Source organism: Aulonocara stuartgranti, assembly GCF_965226115.1.
Source record: "Aulonocara stuartgranti genome assembly, chromosome: 14".
Taxonomy (NCBI): domain Eukaryota; kingdom Metazoa; phylum Chordata; class Actinopteri; order Cichliformes; family Cichlidae; genus Aulonocara; species Aulonocara stuartgranti.
Genome location: NC_138950.1, coordinates 7,997,353 through 8,016,798, shown reverse-complemented (window position 1 = coordinate 8,016,798; position 19,446 = coordinate 7,997,353). Strand labels below are relative to the sequence as shown.

The window sequence follows — 19,446 nt, the reverse complement described above, 5'->3', positions numbered from 1 at the left end:
TTGCACATATGCCAACTTTTCACCTCGTTGATGCAAAATGCTGTTCTTTTTCTGTCAAACTCTGTTATCTGTGCCATTTTTCATAGATTCAACTAAACAGACTGGAGCCAATTATGCATTTTTGTGGCAGGCTTATAGTACCAACGTTTACGCATGAATAATTTCCAGGTCAGTGTTAAATGGCTTAACAAACTGAAACTGAAAATCAGCTAATGTTGAAAAAAGAAAAGAAAAAAAAAACTAAGTCAGAAAGAAATGAAGAGTAGTTCTAGACTTTTGCACAATACTGTACAATTTTTAAATTATTCCGGAGTTGATATGACATAGAAAACATCTACCATTCATTGTTAGGTCTTTTTAAGCACTTGCCTCCTCTAATATCCTGTTCAGCAACCGTCAGCACCACAGGGCTAAATCTATTTGGGTTGACCCCTGTCTTGCATGCATATAATAAAAATGCCATAGCATATTCCTTGTGTGAATGGCATTTTCATGCTCTGAGCATGTTTTGTTTACAAGAACATCCACTGGGGCAGAATCTGTAAACAACATATCTGGTGAGACTTTTTGTTCTTGATACGTATGAGAGATATACATATAAATATGAAAATGCTGCTGTGTTTGCATTTACAGCATTTAAAAGCTCTACAAGGTTTTTACAACCAGGTTGTGTATTTGGCAGGGGGAAGGTAGCACCATACCACCTTTTTTCTGTTTGCATATGAATGAGAAAATAACTGGCTGCCCTTCTGATTGCATTTTATGTTTCGTTTTATTTGGATGGTCGTTCACTGTACTGCGCTACAAAATATATTTTCTGATGACTTTGAAGTATTTCCTTTTTAACGTTCTGACTCTTGGGGCAGATTTGTTTCTACTGTTTCTTTTGTATCATTGTATCATTCACGTACAATAATTATGTTTAGCTTCGTACATTTGGCAGCTATCTGGGAATGGTGAAATACATTGCGCTTTTGCAAATGTAGCAGTCTGCCTCCTTGAGTACTGAACTTGGGTCATGACTGATTAGTAATGCCTCATCTATCCTTGAATCGTTTAAAGTACCATTAGCATGTTTTGAAATGTAACATTTATTATTGCATTCATCATCAAGGGATTGCGGAGATGAACAATCTAATTCTAGTACAAGGTATCTCTTCATTTATTAATTCAGTTTCTGGTTCCTGACAAATAAAGCAATAGGTTAACAAGTTTTAGTTCATTTAAACTAAGTAATAAAATAATTACCTAATGTTCTATTTACTTTTTTATAGATTGGTTCTATGTTGCCTAGAGCCAGTGTCTACATACAGCTGTATTAAATTTCAAGAAAATAACAGAAATTTGATAAATAAAAAGTTCTCAAATGTTTTTTAATCTCAACACAAAAATCAAAGCACATGAATGCAGTGGATTTAAAGTCATTTCCAAAGATGCCAAGGAATTAGCAGTGAGTGATATTTAAATGTTAGTCTTAGACATTTAAGTTATACAATGAGTATTTTCCAGTCAGTTAAAAGCAGCAAAGGAGAAGAAAGAGAAGTATAAACTCTAGGATTTTCTCCTGTGTCATGGAGTGGTGAAACACCAGCCAATGAGGATTTGAAGGAAAAACCCTGCTTGTTTCAGAACTTGTTAAACACAGAGATGGTGTTAACATGCTTTGTTCCAGCACCACTGCACTACCCCCACCTACACACACACACACACACACACACACACCCACCCACCCACCCACCCCTCCTCCACTACTATATCCAAACACACCCCTTTTCAAAGTTGAGTAAACCTGCAGAGAAGCAGCGAAGGGAGCTTGGCCCTGATTTCAGTGCTGTGGAGGAGCCAGGGGGCCCAGGGGACACTCAGGTTACCAGCATCGAATCCTGCAGTATTAGCAGGGCACAGTGAAATAACAGCCTGCCATCTGGAACCTATGCTAAAGCCATCCTAGCCTTGGAGCGTTCAATCACACTGACCTCAATTAAGTGTTATTTGTTCAGTATTTTTATTCACTTCTTCCTTTGCCTGCAGATCTTTCTGTCCTGCGTTGTAATGTATTCCCTAACTGTGTCACATCCTGAGCAGAGAGTTTATGTTTTTCATGCAGGTCTTCTATTTTCATGAGCTTTCCCATTAAACTTTAAGCAGGTCCACCTCAGAAGAGGCTTCAGGAGAGAGCACCATGAGTGCAAAGGAATAAGCCTGGTCTTTGTGTGAAAGACATGCTGCATGGTATGCTTGGTAAGAGTGGGGTTTTTGGGTGAGGGCTCATGCTCATGACTCTACATGGTCTTTCTTGACCCCACTTAAAAGGGGGCATGATGAGTGCTCTTGAGCAGGTCTTTTCTCTTTTCAGCCTTTATGGTACTCACTTTCTGCATTCAGAAGGGAAAGTTTTATTGTGATGTCCGTCATCAGTTTGGTATGGACAAAGTTTATTTCCGATGTTCTCTAAAACACATTTAAGTATTCCGTTATTGTTAGATGCCGAGTGTATTAGATTTATTTTTAAGTGTAAACATAAAATAAAATTACCTTTTGTCTGTCTTCTGTGAAGTGCAGATTATAATTTTCAACCCCAGCATGCCAATATTTTCTTTCCTCAATTTGTTTCATTTAACTTGCGACACAACCTAAAAGAATAAAAAAACGATCTCGTAAAATTAGATTTTTTTTTTTTTTGTCTTTTAAGGTTTTCATTCAATGTAAAATAATTTAAAAACAGGTTTTGTTTAACCAATAATGCTTATCATGATGTCAAATCATTAGGGTGTTATTTTGTTTATTCTAGATATTTAATTGGTACTGGATTGTTATTTATTCTGACCTGTTTTAGTTCTTGACATTTGCTTGACTGGTGAATTGAGTCAGCCTGAGTTATGGATTGCACTTGAAATGGAGCCAAGCGAGTACATGTGTTTTGAAACACAACTTGGAACTGTATTAAAGTTAGTCACTACTCTGAAATGAATATAAAACCTTTGGGTCTTCGGTACTCAAATTCCATGGCTACATTTCTCTTTCAGTTACTGCTCTTTCAGAAAAGCCAGTTTTAATCGCACCTAACAATTCACAAATTGGATGTGGTCTGACTGGCAGCAGTGGTTGGACACCCTTCAAACTAGGGTGAGGTTGGCAGTATTTTGAGAGACATGCCCACAGGAAAGGTGCCATACTGCTTTTTTTATACTGATGCTACTGAAAGTAGCTTTTAATTAGAATCTATGATTTATTTGGACTTTTCACTATGTTTGGATTAAATCTTTGAAACTATGTAGCAAATATAATGTTACACATCAGAGTTATTGAGTCATTTTCAAGTGAGAACCCAAGTAGAGTGCAAAGTCCGTTTTGCTGCTGATTATCGGGACCTGGCAACACCAGCAATCAGATCAAATACTTCTGTGTACTGCAGTCAGAATTATCAAGGAATGCATTAGCATGGGGAGCGCAGCCTTGGATAACTGGTGATTAATCCCGTCCACGTTGGGCATCAAGTAATTTAAATGACATATTTAACATTGCAAAAGTTTCTATCACTGTGCCTAACTTTTCAGTAAGATTTTATCATTCAAGAGTCATACATCTTTGCTTTTCAGGTTTGATGCATTCTCACTCATAAAAATTTCATTTTGATTCCAGAGGTCTTTTTCCTTGATGCATGCAAAATATGCAAAAAGTGGGAAAGAAAGAGAAAGAGGAGGAAGAAATGATACTGCTATCCTAACAGCAGAAAGTTAAAGCAGTGGGAGTTATTGTAGCCCATAAAAGACAATTGGCATTTTATTCAGAATAAAGTATTAGTCTCCGTTTTTATTTTATTTTTGTTTATTCTTTTACAAAGGATGTGTTTTCTTTAGTGTCTATCACCTGTGCCACATTCAGGAATTCCAAAAAGAAACGAGAGGTGTATGAAGCCTCTCTTTCTTATCTCTATTTACTTTTTGTGATGAGTGAGCTCTGGTCAAAAATTGCCTGGTGCCGTGTGCCATGCTGTCAACATGTCACAGTACTGGCTGCATGCCAGAGATGCCAAGCAGGTACAGACTGCGCAGTGGGCATTTTGAATTGTCTGCTAAATATCCCCTGCCATCAGTGATAGACATCAATAGCAAAGTATGTCCTTAAAGGCCAAGAGACACATCCCAGAGGAATTCCCAAACAGGTGACACAGGGAACACTGCAGATGGCCTCTGAGCATGCTGCTATTTTTAGTGTACTTTTGCATAGATTTTCTGACTGAAGCGCAGGACATTATAACTACCCACCAAAGGTAGCATGCTGAAAAATAATGTGCAAGCATCAGTGAAGACCAAACCTTGATACATTACAATAATAATACATTTTATTTGAGGGCGCCTTCCTAAAGCCCAAGGTCACCTCACAAAGAGAAAAAGATATCAATAAAACAGTAGATTAAACTAGATTAAAATAATAATTCTCATAATAAATAATATTCTTAACCAATCATGTACACAGATTCTGCCAGCCTACATTTTGGTAGCTTTACAATAACTTAATATCCAAGTCTGGAAGCAGTGCACCCCTGTATCCATTTGGTTAATAGATCCATTAAGCAGCATGGTGTGAGCCGAGTGCGGCTACTGTGTGGAGCGCAGGCTGACGTGTTAATTCTGGGTAATTTATTACCCTGGGTGTCTATGGGCACGGCGCTTCTGACAGATTCTGTCTCACTGGGATCACCTCAGCCTGGCTTCCATGGGCATTGCCTGCTTAGCAGTGACTTCAGCATGGGGTGCTCACATCCGCTGATGCAAGTATGATGTAAAACCCTTTAGTGCAGGAAAACAACAGTGAAGATGCACATAGTGTGGCATTATATCAGACTGGCTCTCTTTGAAGATAGAAGGCTAAAAGCACACCTGTGGAGAGAGAGATGGTAATCAAATGTACTCCGAATGTTATAGGCACTTGCTGGCTCTCATATGGTTTTATTTATGGAAGTATCCTTTTCTGTCTAGGGCCGAGCTGTTATTAAATTACAAACGCTGATTGTGGCCTAGAGCTGTAGTGATCAATCCTAATTTACTCGGAGAATTAAATTTATATATAAGAGGATGCAGTGCCCTGGCCTGATAGATGAAAGGGCATTTCCCTCTTATGCGCAAACAATCAAAATGGCTTAAAAAAGAGACAATACATATGGGATTTTGATTTTTGTTGTTGTTGTTTTAATAACATATAACACAGGGCTTTCGCTGGAGAATAAAAGCTGCTTTAAGGACTGATAATAGATAAGCCAAAAAAGAAAATGCACAGGCGTTTGTGCGTGAGGGTTTTTTGCAGGCCTCAGCACTGTCTAATGTTCAGCCGGTGGGATCAGAGAGTGCAAACCTCTGGTGCCTTAGAGGCAGAGAAAGGGGATTGTGCAGGTCAACACAGCACTGCCAAACTACCCTTCAGCCATTTCATGTTATAATCAGTTGAGGGCAAATCAACATATGCAAATTCTTAGTGCCCTAAGAAAATCCTCTTAGAATTTTTGTCTGCACCGAGAGGATGGAAGAATGGATTTCTTTCTTCATGATCAATGTTATTAGAGATTTCTTTTTTTTAATGCAATTTTGCAATGCTCTGTTTTCAGCTCTAGAAAATGGGTGCTTTCTGTTTACAGTAGGCCACTGCAGCAGCCACGCCTTTTAAAACATTGCATCTTTATAGCCGGAGCTGTCATCCGGTCGATGATGAAGCTACAGGGTGATTAGCCCCACCCAGAGGCTGCTGAGATGGGAGATGTGGGAGGTGTGTGGTTGTCAAAGCAGGGCTTGTGGAGATGACTCAGTTAAGCACTTAAGAGTAAGATCATTGCCATGCAGGAACCCTTCGTCTAGCTTTGCTGCGTGTGCTGATTTTTTACTGTTGATATTGAACAGCTGCAGATTTAGTTGTCTCAACACGGTCGTGTATGCTTCTTGTTGTGCATCAGGTTATGGCGTGCGTCTCATGTTCTCGAGCTGATTCATTTTGCAAAGTGCAGCTAAGATCTTTATTATTGCTGTTGTGAAGAAACCTAATGACTGCAGTTTATGTGATTGATTGATGCTTTTATTATATACAGCACCTTCTAAGGTTCAGTATTGTACTTTGATCAAAGATGAGAATGCATCTGCATATAATGCATATAAATCCTTGCATAAATGGACTAAAACTATTAGTTTTTGGGCTGCTAACACTGAAATTCAGCTTTGCAGAGCCACTACACTGCCTATGATGGGATTTTTTTTTCATAAGGAAAAAAAGAAAAAACCCCCAAAAAAGTCCTCTAAGTTATATTCAGATATACAGACTCCTGTAGTGACAGTGGTGACAGCAAGACATTGCTAAGTCTGTGATGTTTGCAGTGCAGTTCTTTGTCCGGTCCCTACATGAGTTATCATGAGGAAATCTCTGGACCCCAGTGTGGAAAGATTGTAATTGGTATCCAGCAGTACAAGAGCACTGCCTCACACTCTGCTTGCGGGGAGTTCTTCCACTCCTTAAGAGCAACATGGTGGCCATTTATTAACCTCGTCTCCAACAACCTGTCACAGAGTAAAACACAGAGCAGGGTATTTTCAACGTGCAGCTTGATGCTGGGATTGCACTTTGAAGAAAAATATGGGTTAGATGATCTGATTACTAGTGGATGGCTCTAAATGCTCCAATTATAGACAACAGGCTGGAGCTACTTTTATGAAGAAACTTAAGTTACATTTGACAGTGTGCTCTATATTGTGTACTACAGGCTTTCTTTGAGCCCTGCACAAGGAGATATGTATTGGCACAGTTACAGGAGACTTGAAGTCCAAATAGAAATGATCACTTGAGAACAAGACAAGTCATGCTGAGGTAAATGTCTAGAAGAGTAAAATACACTTTTGAGATGCCAAGACATATATTTAGGTATTCTGAGATCAAGGAAAGCAGAAAACTTACTGGTGTTAGCAACCTGCCAAGTTCATTTAAGCAAAACAACAGAAAACTGTTAATCAGGCCTGCTGATATTAAGACAGCATTTATCAAACCACTTTATAAAAATGAATTGCTCTTGTCTGCAGTGCAGACTGCTAAAATTACTAGAAATATAGCTACATATTTAACTTTCTCAGTTAAAACAGACAAAAACAAATTAAAACATTTCAGATGGCTAATTTCAGACATTTTGAAATTTCATCAAATGTTGCCAGCCGCTGTTGCAAATAACAGGAGACCTGCAATAGCCAGAAAGCTTAGGTCACCTGAAAGATGTTTGTTGATTGTATTGCAACGGGATTTTGTGGCTCAGCCACTGTTGGAAAGACTGAGTCATGCAAGCTGATCTTGGAAAAATCAACACAAGAATCCCCCATCCCCATCATAATAATAACAAAACTTCACAACCTTTTTTGAGTAGCAGCTGGCAGTCTAGTTTTATTTTAATCTGCTTGTACTGCAAAATATACAGTACATCTCTGAGATTTCTGGAGTTAATCTAAATATATTGCAGTTAAATAGTTTTTAGGTAGGGTATATGAGTAGTTCCAAATAAACAGTTTTTAGAAATACAATTATTACTTAATAGATTTTACTTTTTAATTTTTCTATTTGCAGTATTTGAAGGCGGTCAGCAGCAGATATCGAATGTGTTCTCCTCTCTGAACCGCGTTATGACACACACATAGTCTCCACGCATTGAAGAAGGGTGTTTTTGTAATTCCGATGAATCACTCCTTAAAGCAGGAACTAGCACTACACAATATTTGTGTTCAGTGCATCATTTATTTGTAGCATTTCAGCCCCATAGACCTTCCTCTGGCTAAAGCTGCAAATTCTCAAATATTTTTAAGAATAAATATCAACGACGTTTACAGTAAGTTGATTATTGCTTTGCTGGTATTAGCTTTGGTTTCACTTCAGGCCAAACTATAAATCATTCAGGTCTAGCCTTTGCAGGGTAATGAGCATTAGTCCGCAGACTAATGAGAGACAGGTCACCACCGGAGCACTTCAGCCTAGTGGAGAGGTTCTCTTTCAAACCTGCGTGAACTCCACATTTATTTGCTGTCTCGCTTTTTCTTCGGGACAGCAAACCTTACCAAAACATATTATTTCCTGTCTTCCCATTAATTCCTAACATGTGTATGTACAGAACTCTGAATCAATCTTCGCATTCTGTATTTTGCCAAGGCCAGCAGTGTATATCAGTGGTGTAAAGTGAATAAATAGACTGCTTCTCTCTGTTATTTACCGGGCTGGTTTAAAAGCATTATTCCATTGCCTGCTCCTTCTGTCAGGGCTAAACCTTGAATTGCTTAGAGTGATTAGTAGCAGGGAGCGTGCTGCAGCACTGGTCCCAGACTACTTTTGTTTATGTAAAGGCTTTTACGCATTCTGTTTAATGCGCTGGTGGGGCTCGCTTTTGATCCCGGAAGGAGGCGGCTGTTGAGATACCTCCCCACCACCACTATGCCCCCTCTCCTCCGCAGCTTGTATTAGCACTACTGAATTCAGATCTGTTTGGCAGGCCATTCAGCCCCCCGACCCCATCTACCCAGCTCTTTTTTCCTCTATTGAAAACACACCTTTCTGTTGGCTGAGGAGGCTTTTCTATAGAGTCTAAGCATGTGAAAATTTTCCAGAAAAGAAATAAATGGAGCCTGCATGGAGCACTTCTTCCTTTCAATAGACCTTGTAGACAGTGTTACTGATACCTGCCCAATTTTCCTCTGAGCTGCACTATGAGCTGCTTGTAGGTGTAGATGTTTGTCTGCAGTGTTGTGAGCTTTCTGTCACAGATTATTTGACTATGTGACTTGATAAGTAAAAGTTTTTCACCTGATCTCTTATGTATACATTGCTTTAGCCTGATAACTTTAAAGGGGGAAATAGTTGCAGTTATTTAGTAAAACATGGGCAAACTTACATGAAGATACAGTAAATAGGCAGAAACAGAATTTGTACTATTTTAATGAGCTTGAGAGTCAAAACTTGGTATGACCACCTTTATTCTTCTAGACAGTCAGAACTGCCTTAGACAAGTTTTCTTATCATTCCTTCAAGTGATAAAGAATATTTCTAAGGAATAATTCTCCAGGCTTCTTGAAGTGTATTCCAAAGTTCTTCTTTGGATGTTGGCAGCCTTTTGTTCTGTCCTCTGTAAAGGAAATTCCATACTGCTTCAATAAATATAAGGTATGGGCTCTAGGGAGGCCAAACCATAATTGATGTGATAGTTTTCCATTGTGTGTTTTTCTATACAGGTATGCTTTTGCTGTATTGGCAGTGTGTTTGGGATCATCATCATGCTAAAAAAGTAAGCCATTGCCAGTCAAAAGATTTACATGCGTGATCTGACTGTACTTTTCTGTGGTCATCATCATCATCGTCTGTGTTGCATCAGCCTGTAAAAATTTTCCAACACCACTGGCTAAAATGCAGCCCCAAAGCATAAATGTTTCCCCCCTGGAAAAACAAATAGAGTTTTTCCACTTTTTGTTCTTTTGTCCTCCATCTTTCCAGTTTCCTCAAATTTTCTAAGCATAGACTGCTGATATAGGCCCGGTTTTTGGCTCATACCTCTTTGGGAATCCCTTTGTTGGTGCAAAAATGCTATTTTATGCTTGTCAAACTGTAGTATCTAAAAGATTTAACTCCAAATAATGCATTTTTATGACAGGCAGCTAGTAACAAAGTGTCTGAAGATATCAGGTACAGTACATTTTTTTTTACATTTTTATTTATTTATTTATTTATTTTTACCAATTTTCTCTTAATGTGTAAGTCCTTTGTAGGCTTAACAAAAAAGAGCATCCCTCTGAAAATAGTGAGCTTACAAGTACTGGACTGAAAAATTAGCCAGTGTCAAAAGAAAAAAAAACTTGAAGAACTATTGCTCAAGATAACCTAAAATAAATGACAAGAAAGCTTTGTGCCTTAGAAGCAAAGTATACAGAAAAATAGACTTTTTGCACAGTATTGTATCTTTACAGTAGGTGTTACAGATAATACTGTTCTAACATTTTAATGATCAGTTGCAATATTATTTAGATTTAGTACATAGCCTTAAAACTTACATTCTTATTAAATTACATTTGCATTAAAATATTTTGTTTCATGCACCTGAACATTACCAGCTGTTACTTATCAGCTATTATCTTAAAATAGCATCACTCATGAGGAAAACTTTAAATGCCAGTGTTTATGATCAATCAATTAAGAGATTTCACAAGCAAGTAATCTGTAATTGCATTGGAAAATACTCAAAGGAATTTGGTAAACACCGTGTGAAAATGCTCTAAGGTGCTGGAGTATGATATTAAATTCAGTGCGTTTAGGCTGTGCTATAACAATAATACCAGAGATATTTTAAGGAATGTTATAATACCAACTGAATTGTAGGTTACATCACATGGATGCGAAGCCTCTGCTTTTCCCTTCCATGATCCATACTTGGCACTGTTGTGATAACAGCTGAAGGACACATCATGCAAGGCAACATGGCTTCTGCTGCCACGGCTCAAATTGATTTTCTTCTTTGTTGGATTCACAAACATTTTGTTTTGCAGATTTTAACATATTATTATGTTAAATTGAGGTTTGTTTTGTGTAATTCACAATGGCGCTTACGTTGTGTTTATCAGCATGTTGTTTTGTCCTGGTTGGCTGGTCGGGCGGTAGATGTAGGTCATGGCAGCAGTCACACTGGGAGATGCGCATCTTAAATTATTGACCCTATCACAATTCTGTCCTAGGGCTTCTGTAACAATAGAAAAACAAACATGTTGTTGCCATAACCAAATATATTGTAAATATTTTCTCATTGCCATTTTTTTTCTCAGGGTCCAAAATTGCAAAGTCTTTACTCTGTGACGAATGTTACCATTTAGTCTCGAATACTGCATTGAAAAATCTATGACATGTAAAGAGCAGCAAGCAGTTAATTATAATGGAAAACAGGGTTGTGCTGCGAGAGAAGGCTAGATTTATATGCACCGGTGCTGAATAGCAATTCTCAGCACGCTGCTAATTGTTTGATGGATAGTACAGACCCATTTGCATTTATATTGTACCCCAATTGCCTCCCACCTATTTAGATCACATATTTAACTCCTGACACTGGACCAATGGCCATAGTAACCTCCAGACAAAAACCTCAACAAGTGCTTTAACATGAGCTTCACTAAGTTACTTTTGCACTACAGATAAACTACAGGTGGTTTATTTTATGCTTTGCTTTGCCAGGTTTTGTGAAAGACAAAAGACTACCTTTGGAACAAGGAACTCCTGCAGCTACAGCAGTTTCCACTTAATCACATAAGAATTGTCTTTAGCGTAAGTTTGTTTTGGGGAGTTGAGATGTGCTGATTATACAGAATTAATTGACTGCAGTTTGTTCAGCAAAACTTAACGGTAACTCATTTTCTAAGCAGAAATCAGTTAACCCGAGTAACCATTTATGAGCGGTGACGCTGATGTACTGGAGAACTGTGAAGATTTATAGAGGCAAGGTTTATTGCTTTTTAACACTGAATTAATAAGACTATACAAACCAGGTAAAAAATGGCCTGAACTAAAATTAACCGGAACCCTGGAAGAGATTGGAACAGCTGGCTAGTCCGTTTGTTAAAAACTGTATTTTTTATCATGCTAATATTCCAGGTTGCATGTCGCTGGTAGCTGGTTACGTTCCGTCTGAAAGCAGCAGCACTAACCTTTCTCCAGTAAGTTATACTGGTTTTAACCTTTCTTCCTAAGGAGTGAAATCCAGTTCCTGAAGAATGCGGATTTGCAAGTATTACTTCATAATTGTGACTTTTTCTTCGGGAGCTCCAGTGGTCTTTCTTTTATCTATGGTAGCTCATTCTAAGTTGTATTGGCTGATTGTGATCTCCGATGCACCTTGAAGTACTGAATGGGTCAGATGATTTTTAAATCTGTTCTTGCTTCCCAGCAGATATTTCAACAAGGACCTTATGCATCACTGTGTCTGATGACTTGAACTGACAATTCATTTATTATTGAATACTCCCTGCAAGCCCTTTTCTGTGGAACCACATTATTGCACTGCTTACAGCTGCTATACATCTGCTTTACACCCACAGACAAACCTGACTCTACCCTGGTCAGTTGTAGACAATGTAATTGAAAAATGTGGAGTCTGCAATTGCTTTAGAGAGGAAAATAGACCATCCATCATTTCTTTGTCTATCCAGAGAGACCTCAATTGATTTTGGATCATTCCATAGATATGCAGTTAGCGTCTTTTTGGCACTGCTCGAGGTCTGCATCTAAGGCTTTAGGAGAACTTTGTCTTTAGAATAAAAGCTTGATTATTATCTTCATTTTAGAGATTTCAGTTCATGGCAGTTATGTCTTTTTTAATGTTCTTTGTAAATAACTTTTCTTAGTCTTTGTAAAAATACCCTCATTAACCTTCTCCATCGGTGCTTCAAGGCACTTTGTTCATTCCCTTGAGCCTACCATGAGATGATAATAACACTTTAAAAATAGGCTTTGTATCACATATTACTTCTATTTTTTTAGTGAGTGACGATATAACTTGGAAAATAAAACCTTCTGTTTATTATCTTCACACAAAAGTACATTAGAATAACGGTGGCGTTTCCTTTGTTTTGGCACGCTCTCACAGGATTTAGACTTGGGCAGATGAAGAACAACAACAGCTTTGCTCTCTGGCACTGAAACACAATGATAATGTCAGATGTTGCTAAGCACCGTTTCATTTTACAGGTGCCTTTTGTAAAAATTCTGACAGCAGCATTTAAGGTGGATAGGGTTTCAAGACTGGAGAACATTTGCATCCCATGTCATTTGTCACTGTGCATAGTCTGTTAGCCTCTTTGAAAAAACTTCACGAGGTTTCCCATGGTCTCAAAACTACATCTCATTGCATACTAGCCGATTAGTAATGAGGAGGAAGGGCTGTGCAAAACAGAGATGGCCAAAGCACTGAGCCCAGCTCTCAGGAAACAAAAACAATGCACTTTACAGAACATTCTTGAAACTTTAGAAAGCTGCTTGTTGTCTGGTACCTCACATTTGCATAGCATCAAGGATCTCGAGTAAAAGGTAAAAATTAGCAACTCATACAGGCTGCATTTGAAATGTTGGGAGCAGCTGAAGTGCTCTTGTGGCAGAAGAGTGGGAGCATTCGCACTACGCCCCCACCCCCACCCCCAAAACCCTCCACCTCCCCATGTGGCAGAGGTCCTGCTATTGAGGCCTCAAGTCATTAATCACCAGGATCTTTTCAGCTGTCAATACGTACAAAAAAGAAAGCCCCCAACTCCAACAATGGCATCTTTGAAAAATAAACTTTTTTTTGGAGAAAGGGCAAATATAGTTCACTACGGATTATTGTTTACTGTTCTGTCCGGCACAAATCTCATACAGTATTCATAAAGAGCTTATCTTGTGAAAAAATCCTTGTCTGAACAGCGCAGCCATATTGTCAGTTAAACCTCCCAGATTTGCCTGGTGTGTTTTTTATCTTTCGTTCAGAGAGCCGTCTTCTAGCGTCCAGTGAGTTGCATCCTGCGTTTGGTTATAGTAATTCATTGTCAAGTGTTGAGGCAGGCAGAATTGAAAAAGAACCCTGTGGCATGAATGGTAAGGTGTTCAGCTCGTGAAATATAATTATCATGGCAATGCATTTGGATGAAGCAGAAATACAGGTTACTCTGAGCTTCAGAGTGAACTGTGATCAAGCATTTTTGTAAGGTTTCCATTCATAGTGACATTTGTAGATGTGATCAAATGTTTTTATATCCACGTGGTCACTTCGAATGTCATATTTGCATGACAAAAATTGCTGTCCACTGTACTAATACCCATTGATTTATGTCGTGCTTCTCTGAGACAGCAACGTCTTGCAGTTTTATCTTTATTTTCTTCTGTTTTCACTTCAACAGTTTGTCCTTGACGCCAAGAAAATAAAATGCACCACATAGCTGAATGCCTAAAGTTCTTCTCTGTGTAGATCTTATACTCTGTGTTCTGTTTGGCAGTAGTAGTTTTATGTTGCAGATTTTAATCATCTCTGTGGGTTCAGAGTAGTCTTAGATTTGTTTGAAACCTCCGTTTCCAACTGGTGATGATTTGTAACTTATAAACAACACAATTCATGGAGGGACACCTGCCACTTTTACAGATGCTGGAGTCCCAGCATTTCTATGTGGCACATAAAAAAGAATATTTGTGGGAGACTTGCACCGTAAACTTTATAGGTGCAAGATTTGTTGTGCAATATTTTATGAAATCTAATCCTAGTGGTTCTCCGGGCTCTCATTGTGTGTGCTGAGCCATGCATGCGCTGTTCGGGGGCATGCATTTGCATTTGATATGTTTCTGCAGCAGCTTGGTTAAGTGTGTGTATGTGGGTGTACGGAGATTTTTATTTGAAAATAGTCAGTAATGGCTTTTTTTAACATACTACCATTATGCTTCCTGAAATGATATGAGCATGTTTGAATTAGACATATTTTATACACATTTGAATGCCTTAACTTTATTTTGGGCGATGATAAAGGCTAAAATATTTTCTTTTTCTTTTTCTTCTACAGAACTCTCAAACTAAACTGGCATTGTAACACACATTTGATTTTGGAAGTAGTGTGGAGGCAGCCATGGAAGTGAAGGAACGTAGACCCTACCGCTCACTTACTGCTCGGCAGGACACAGAGCGCCGTTACACTAGCTCCTCAGCAGACAGCGAGGACGGTAAACCCAACGCAAAGTCCTACAGCTCCAGTGAAACACTAAAAGCCTTCGACCATGATTCCAGGATGGCTTACGGGACCCGTGTCAAGGAAATGGTTCATCACGAAGTGGATGAATTCAACCGACAAGGTTAGACAAAATAGTAGATGAGAAAGTGTCATTAATATCACTTGGTATAGCTAGTAGCAGTTTATTAGTGATATGCATCATCATTTTTTAATGATGAATCTCTTATTAATTTACATTGAGTCGCAGTAGAGGTCACTCAGCATCATCCAACTATTAAGTAAGGTGGCTATGGATTGAACTTACCATGGCAATGTTAAAAACTGCATGGAGGACATGCACACTTTCACCTGCTCGCTGAAATGCATAATTAATCATTTAAGTTTAAATGAAATATGATGGTAGATTTAAATTTGCTTGCCACTTGATGTTGTAGTTCTGCTTTTGCAGAGCAAAAGCAAAAAAAAGGGCAACATTTAAATACAGTAAAACAGGGAATTGAGTTACAATTTGCCCCAGTGTAACAAGACATAGTTCTGATAAGGTACCCTAAAGTGAATATAGTGAAAGCATATAAAGATGTTTTGTTTTTTTAAATGTTAAATGTCCCAATCCTTCATGTACTTGCAACTCCACGACCACTGCTAGTGAAACCTTTGCTCTATAGTGTTTTCTCCGCCCAGGCCATTAAATTGCTGTCATTTTCCTGCACTGAATACTGTTAATTATGTTAAGTGATGCAGCTAATTATGTCTATCTGTTGGCTTGCTGTAGGGGCAGACTTTTCCCTTCGAGATCTTGGCTTTGGAGATGCCCTCCCATCGCATGTCGCCACATACAGGACTGACCTGGGGATGGCACACCGCGAATATTCAGTCAGTGTGGGCTCAGATGCGGACACGGAGACAGACGGCATTATGTCACCAGAGCATGCAGTCAGATTATGGGGCCGCAGCAACACCAAGTCAGGCCGCAGCTCGTGCCTCTCCAGCAGGGCCAACTCCAATCTAACTCTGACTGACACAGAACATGAGAACACAGAAAATGGTAAGGAGCTTTTCTCTTTTTACTTTTTCTCAGCCATTCTTTATCAAAAAGCAGAGTCTGAATTTTTTTGGTTTATTTTGACGCTGGTGTAAACAACGTAACATGTTGTTTAACAGGAAAAGAAGAACAGCGTGAAATAAAGTCACAGTTTTAGACTAAATGATTATTATGTTAGGTTGAATAGTTTTTGGCATTGCTCAACTGGACTTCTTACAAAGACAAGATGAGCTGCAATTAAACATGACAGTTTCATTAAGCCTTTCAGATTTTTGCTTGATTATATCAGAAATTGGCCCAAAGACCAGCATAATTAGGATGTGACTTCTAAAAGGAGATGCGCTTATTAGTTTTCAGCACGATCAGAATTATTACCTGCCATTACCTCTGCTTTTTGTTTAGGGATCGCTTTATTCTTGCTTTCTTTCTGCTGAATCTGTTGTATTGTATTGGTCTTTGTTGGACAATGATCTGTCTTGGTGCTTCTGTTTTGTCCCAGAGCGCATGAAGTCTTTGTGTGTTTGCTCAGAAACTCACATATAAACCTCTTTAAATGAAAATTAAATGTTTAGCCTCGTTAAATGTCCACGTGTTCTACGTTGTATGCTGGAAGACATGAGATAAAAGAGCAGTCATCATCATGGCTGGGGTGAAAGGGGGGCTGTGGGGTGGTGTTCAGTAACAGGCTCAAAGATACAGATTCAAACAGCCGGGATCTCATATTTAATTAATCTAAGGAACAAAATTGTGTCAACCTCTGGGGGTGGGCCCAACTTGTCATGGCTGGCGATCGGGAACAAGGGTTAACAAACATTAGCAGCGCATTACTGGCCAAAGGATCATGTTATTCATTACATACATTTCACACTGTATTGTATTCTGTGTTCGCTCTTTACAGCGAGCACAGAATACATTGGCATTCTGATACATCAGGTGACCCTGTATAATCAGCTCCTGTCTTTCTCAGGAATCAGTTACCAGTTCAAACATGTAATGCTGAATGAAATTACAGTTATGTTATCAGTAGTGCTATTGTGTGTCAGCCGAGTCAAAGGTGAATGGAGGGAGACATATATCTGTGCATGCTACAGTATTTCAAGTGTTTTTAGGGGTATTACAATTCCAGAGCCTGACTTTACCTGCGACAAAGAAAACGCCGGAAGGGAATAACAGTTTTGCTGAAGCTACTTGTTAAATTGCAGATTAGCGAGAGCCGTAAAGTTGTGATATTACAGAATTCTGTTTGGAAGATTAAATTTGGATGCTCAGTCCCGCTGTGCCTGTTTGTCAGTAAACTCTGTTGCATCCTGCTATTTTTTTGGACAGTGTGTAAACTGAAAGAAAAAGCTCTCATAGGTTGGAGGTACTCTGTCATTTAATTTGCTTTTTGTGATACAGAGGTACTACATGGTAAAGTTTAAGGTCTGTTTAGAACGATACATAGTTAGAAACAAACCTAAATCATGCATATTAACGGGTAGATTTATGACACTGTTCCCAGGATACTTCCCAGAAAGAGGAACTCATCAAGGGCCTAGCGGCAAAATTCTAATTGCCCCTGCACAGCCTTGTAGAGAACCTTGTGAATAGTTTTGCATTTCAGAGTGTGTCACATTATGTATTAGCTTCTTATTATAACTGACAGAAATGACTCTTGGAAGTGGAATCCATTTGCCCGAATGACTCAGGGAGAGAACATGGCATCTCTCTGCTTGATCATCTGAGATGCCAAAGGACTTGATTTTACCAGCATTGTATATAATTAAAGAGACTCTTCTTGGTTGACTGTTCAGGGGTTGGTAGGCTGGAATGTATTCAGAGCACCCGAAGCTGCAGCATCATGCGTCTGTGAGACCCAATCGGGATTCTAAGTAGCTTTTTATTCCACTCACCCAAGCAGAAAGAGCACTTGTATTCAGCATTTAATTCAGTAATGCCTGATAACATACAATTTATATATGGCAAGTTAATTAAAATCCATCGAGCAGGTCTGCTTGTGTGTGCTTTAATCTCTTTAAATCAACAAACCATTTACTCTGCTTTAATGTATTCAAGCCACTGGGCAGTCCCCCCTTCTTCACATGTGACTTACTTGACCCTAGTTTTAATGCATGCAAATAAGTGACAGCAATTTTGGAACAATTTTCTCGATGCTGTGATTCAGTTGTCAGTTTTACACTGAAGAAAAACCTTTCCTTATCATAGTGTGCTTCACTGATTCATTCCATTTGAGATGTCGCAGTAATATTAGCCTTTATCTTGATTGCCGTTTTAACAAATTGCATGATTAGTTTCAATAAATAAGTGTAGTGTCGCAGACATGCAAATTTTTATTGTTATCATTTGATACTTAATGGAGAAATAAGTATTTCCAGTGCTCATTGTAAACCTCATTTATATGCGTGCATCTGTGTGCACATGCATGTGCTCGACTGTGGATTGGATATCATTTAAATGCAGTGTGTACCGGTATGTGTGTTTATCCTATCCATGCTGCCTCCGGTCCCTAGGGAGTCCCTTGAGGATGCTTCCAGCAGCCAGCGACTGCTGAGTCATTGCACATCTTACAGAGTTTAAACTGCAAGAAGGGCCAGGCAGACTGCTGGGTTTGGGAGAGACTTGCTGTTCTTGGTTTTTACCCAATAACGGCTTATCCAGATGTGCTCTCTAATCCAACTTTCCCCCACTGTCATGGCTGGGCTATTACATTTCTGTAACCATAAGAACCGGCAATGGAGATGGCCGCAAAAGCCTGTCGAGGGATTGTTATTCATGTGTTCCATAACCTGTGGAGAAAAACAATGTGGCTAAAGTCTACACAGTTCTTGTTGATAGAAAATGTTTGAGTGACTGATGCTGATATTTTTCAAAGGACAAAATGTAATTAGTTCCAGTGAGTGGTTAGTTATGTTGTGTACTGATTTTGCTTTCCCTTTCTCCGTCCTCCCGAGAGATCTTGTCGGTATCGATTGAGGAGATATACTATGCAGCCGAGCCTTGATGTTACTGTAAAGTTCAATTTCATGATACGCTTTGTTACATCATTTCACAGAAATTTAATGCCGGTATAAAGAATATGCAAAATTTTTTATTTTAATTATTTCATTTCATTTGATTTGATTTTATTATTAATGGTCATTACTGAAATCCTGGTAACTGTAGGCATTGCTTCAGGGCAAAGCCTCATGATACTTTGGTGAAATCTTCTTGTGAAAGTCTCTCCATAGCCTGCAGCACACAAGCAACTAGTAGGGGTTTGTGTTGTCTCCACACACTCCTGAAATCGCTGGATTCACTCTGATTTTAAATCTTTTATTAAATGAAACTTTCCTTGAGGGGGTGTCTGAGTGAAATCAAAATTATATGCTAATAGTACTAGTAATAATTTGAAAAAAGTTTTCTGATTTCCTTTTAAAATAGAAAATTTCAACACAAATGAGCAGTCCTGATGCCAGATGCCACTTCTGTTGAGCTTAAGAGAGGTTTTCATTATATAAATGTATTTTTTGGGACGGGGGTAAAAAAGAAGTTGTGTCAAGTTGTGTCCCGCAGCTGTGATAAATAACTCACTGATATGTGGACTTGCTGAATTCCAATAAATTATATATGAATGATTTGAGTATATTATAGCAACTTAAGTAAATTAGCTTATTTTTATGGATTAGTCTTGCATTGAAA

General features: G+C 38.7%; 1 protein-coding gene across 12 annotated transcripts in view; it reads left to right on the top strand.

Moving 5' to 3' along the window:
- Nucleotides 1-19,446, top strand: part of tenm4 (teneurin transmembrane protein 4) — a 144,182-nt gene that overhangs the window by 18,541 nt on the left and 106,195 nt on the right. For 11 of the 12 annotated variants that reach the window (XM_082503103.1, XM_082503102.1, XM_082503101.1 and 8 more), the window contains 2 exons: nt 14,562-14,847; nt 15,499-15,771. In XM_082503103.1, coding sequence (XP_082359229.1) covers nt 14,625-14,847; nt 15,499-15,771 — 496 coding nt within the window. In that variant the 5' untranslated portion in view covers nt 14,562-14,624. Of the gene's footprint in view, nt 1-9,219; nt 9,293-14,561; nt 14,848-15,498; nt 15,772-19,446 lie in introns of those variants that run through there. The other variant, XM_082503106.1, reaches the window with a different exon arrangement.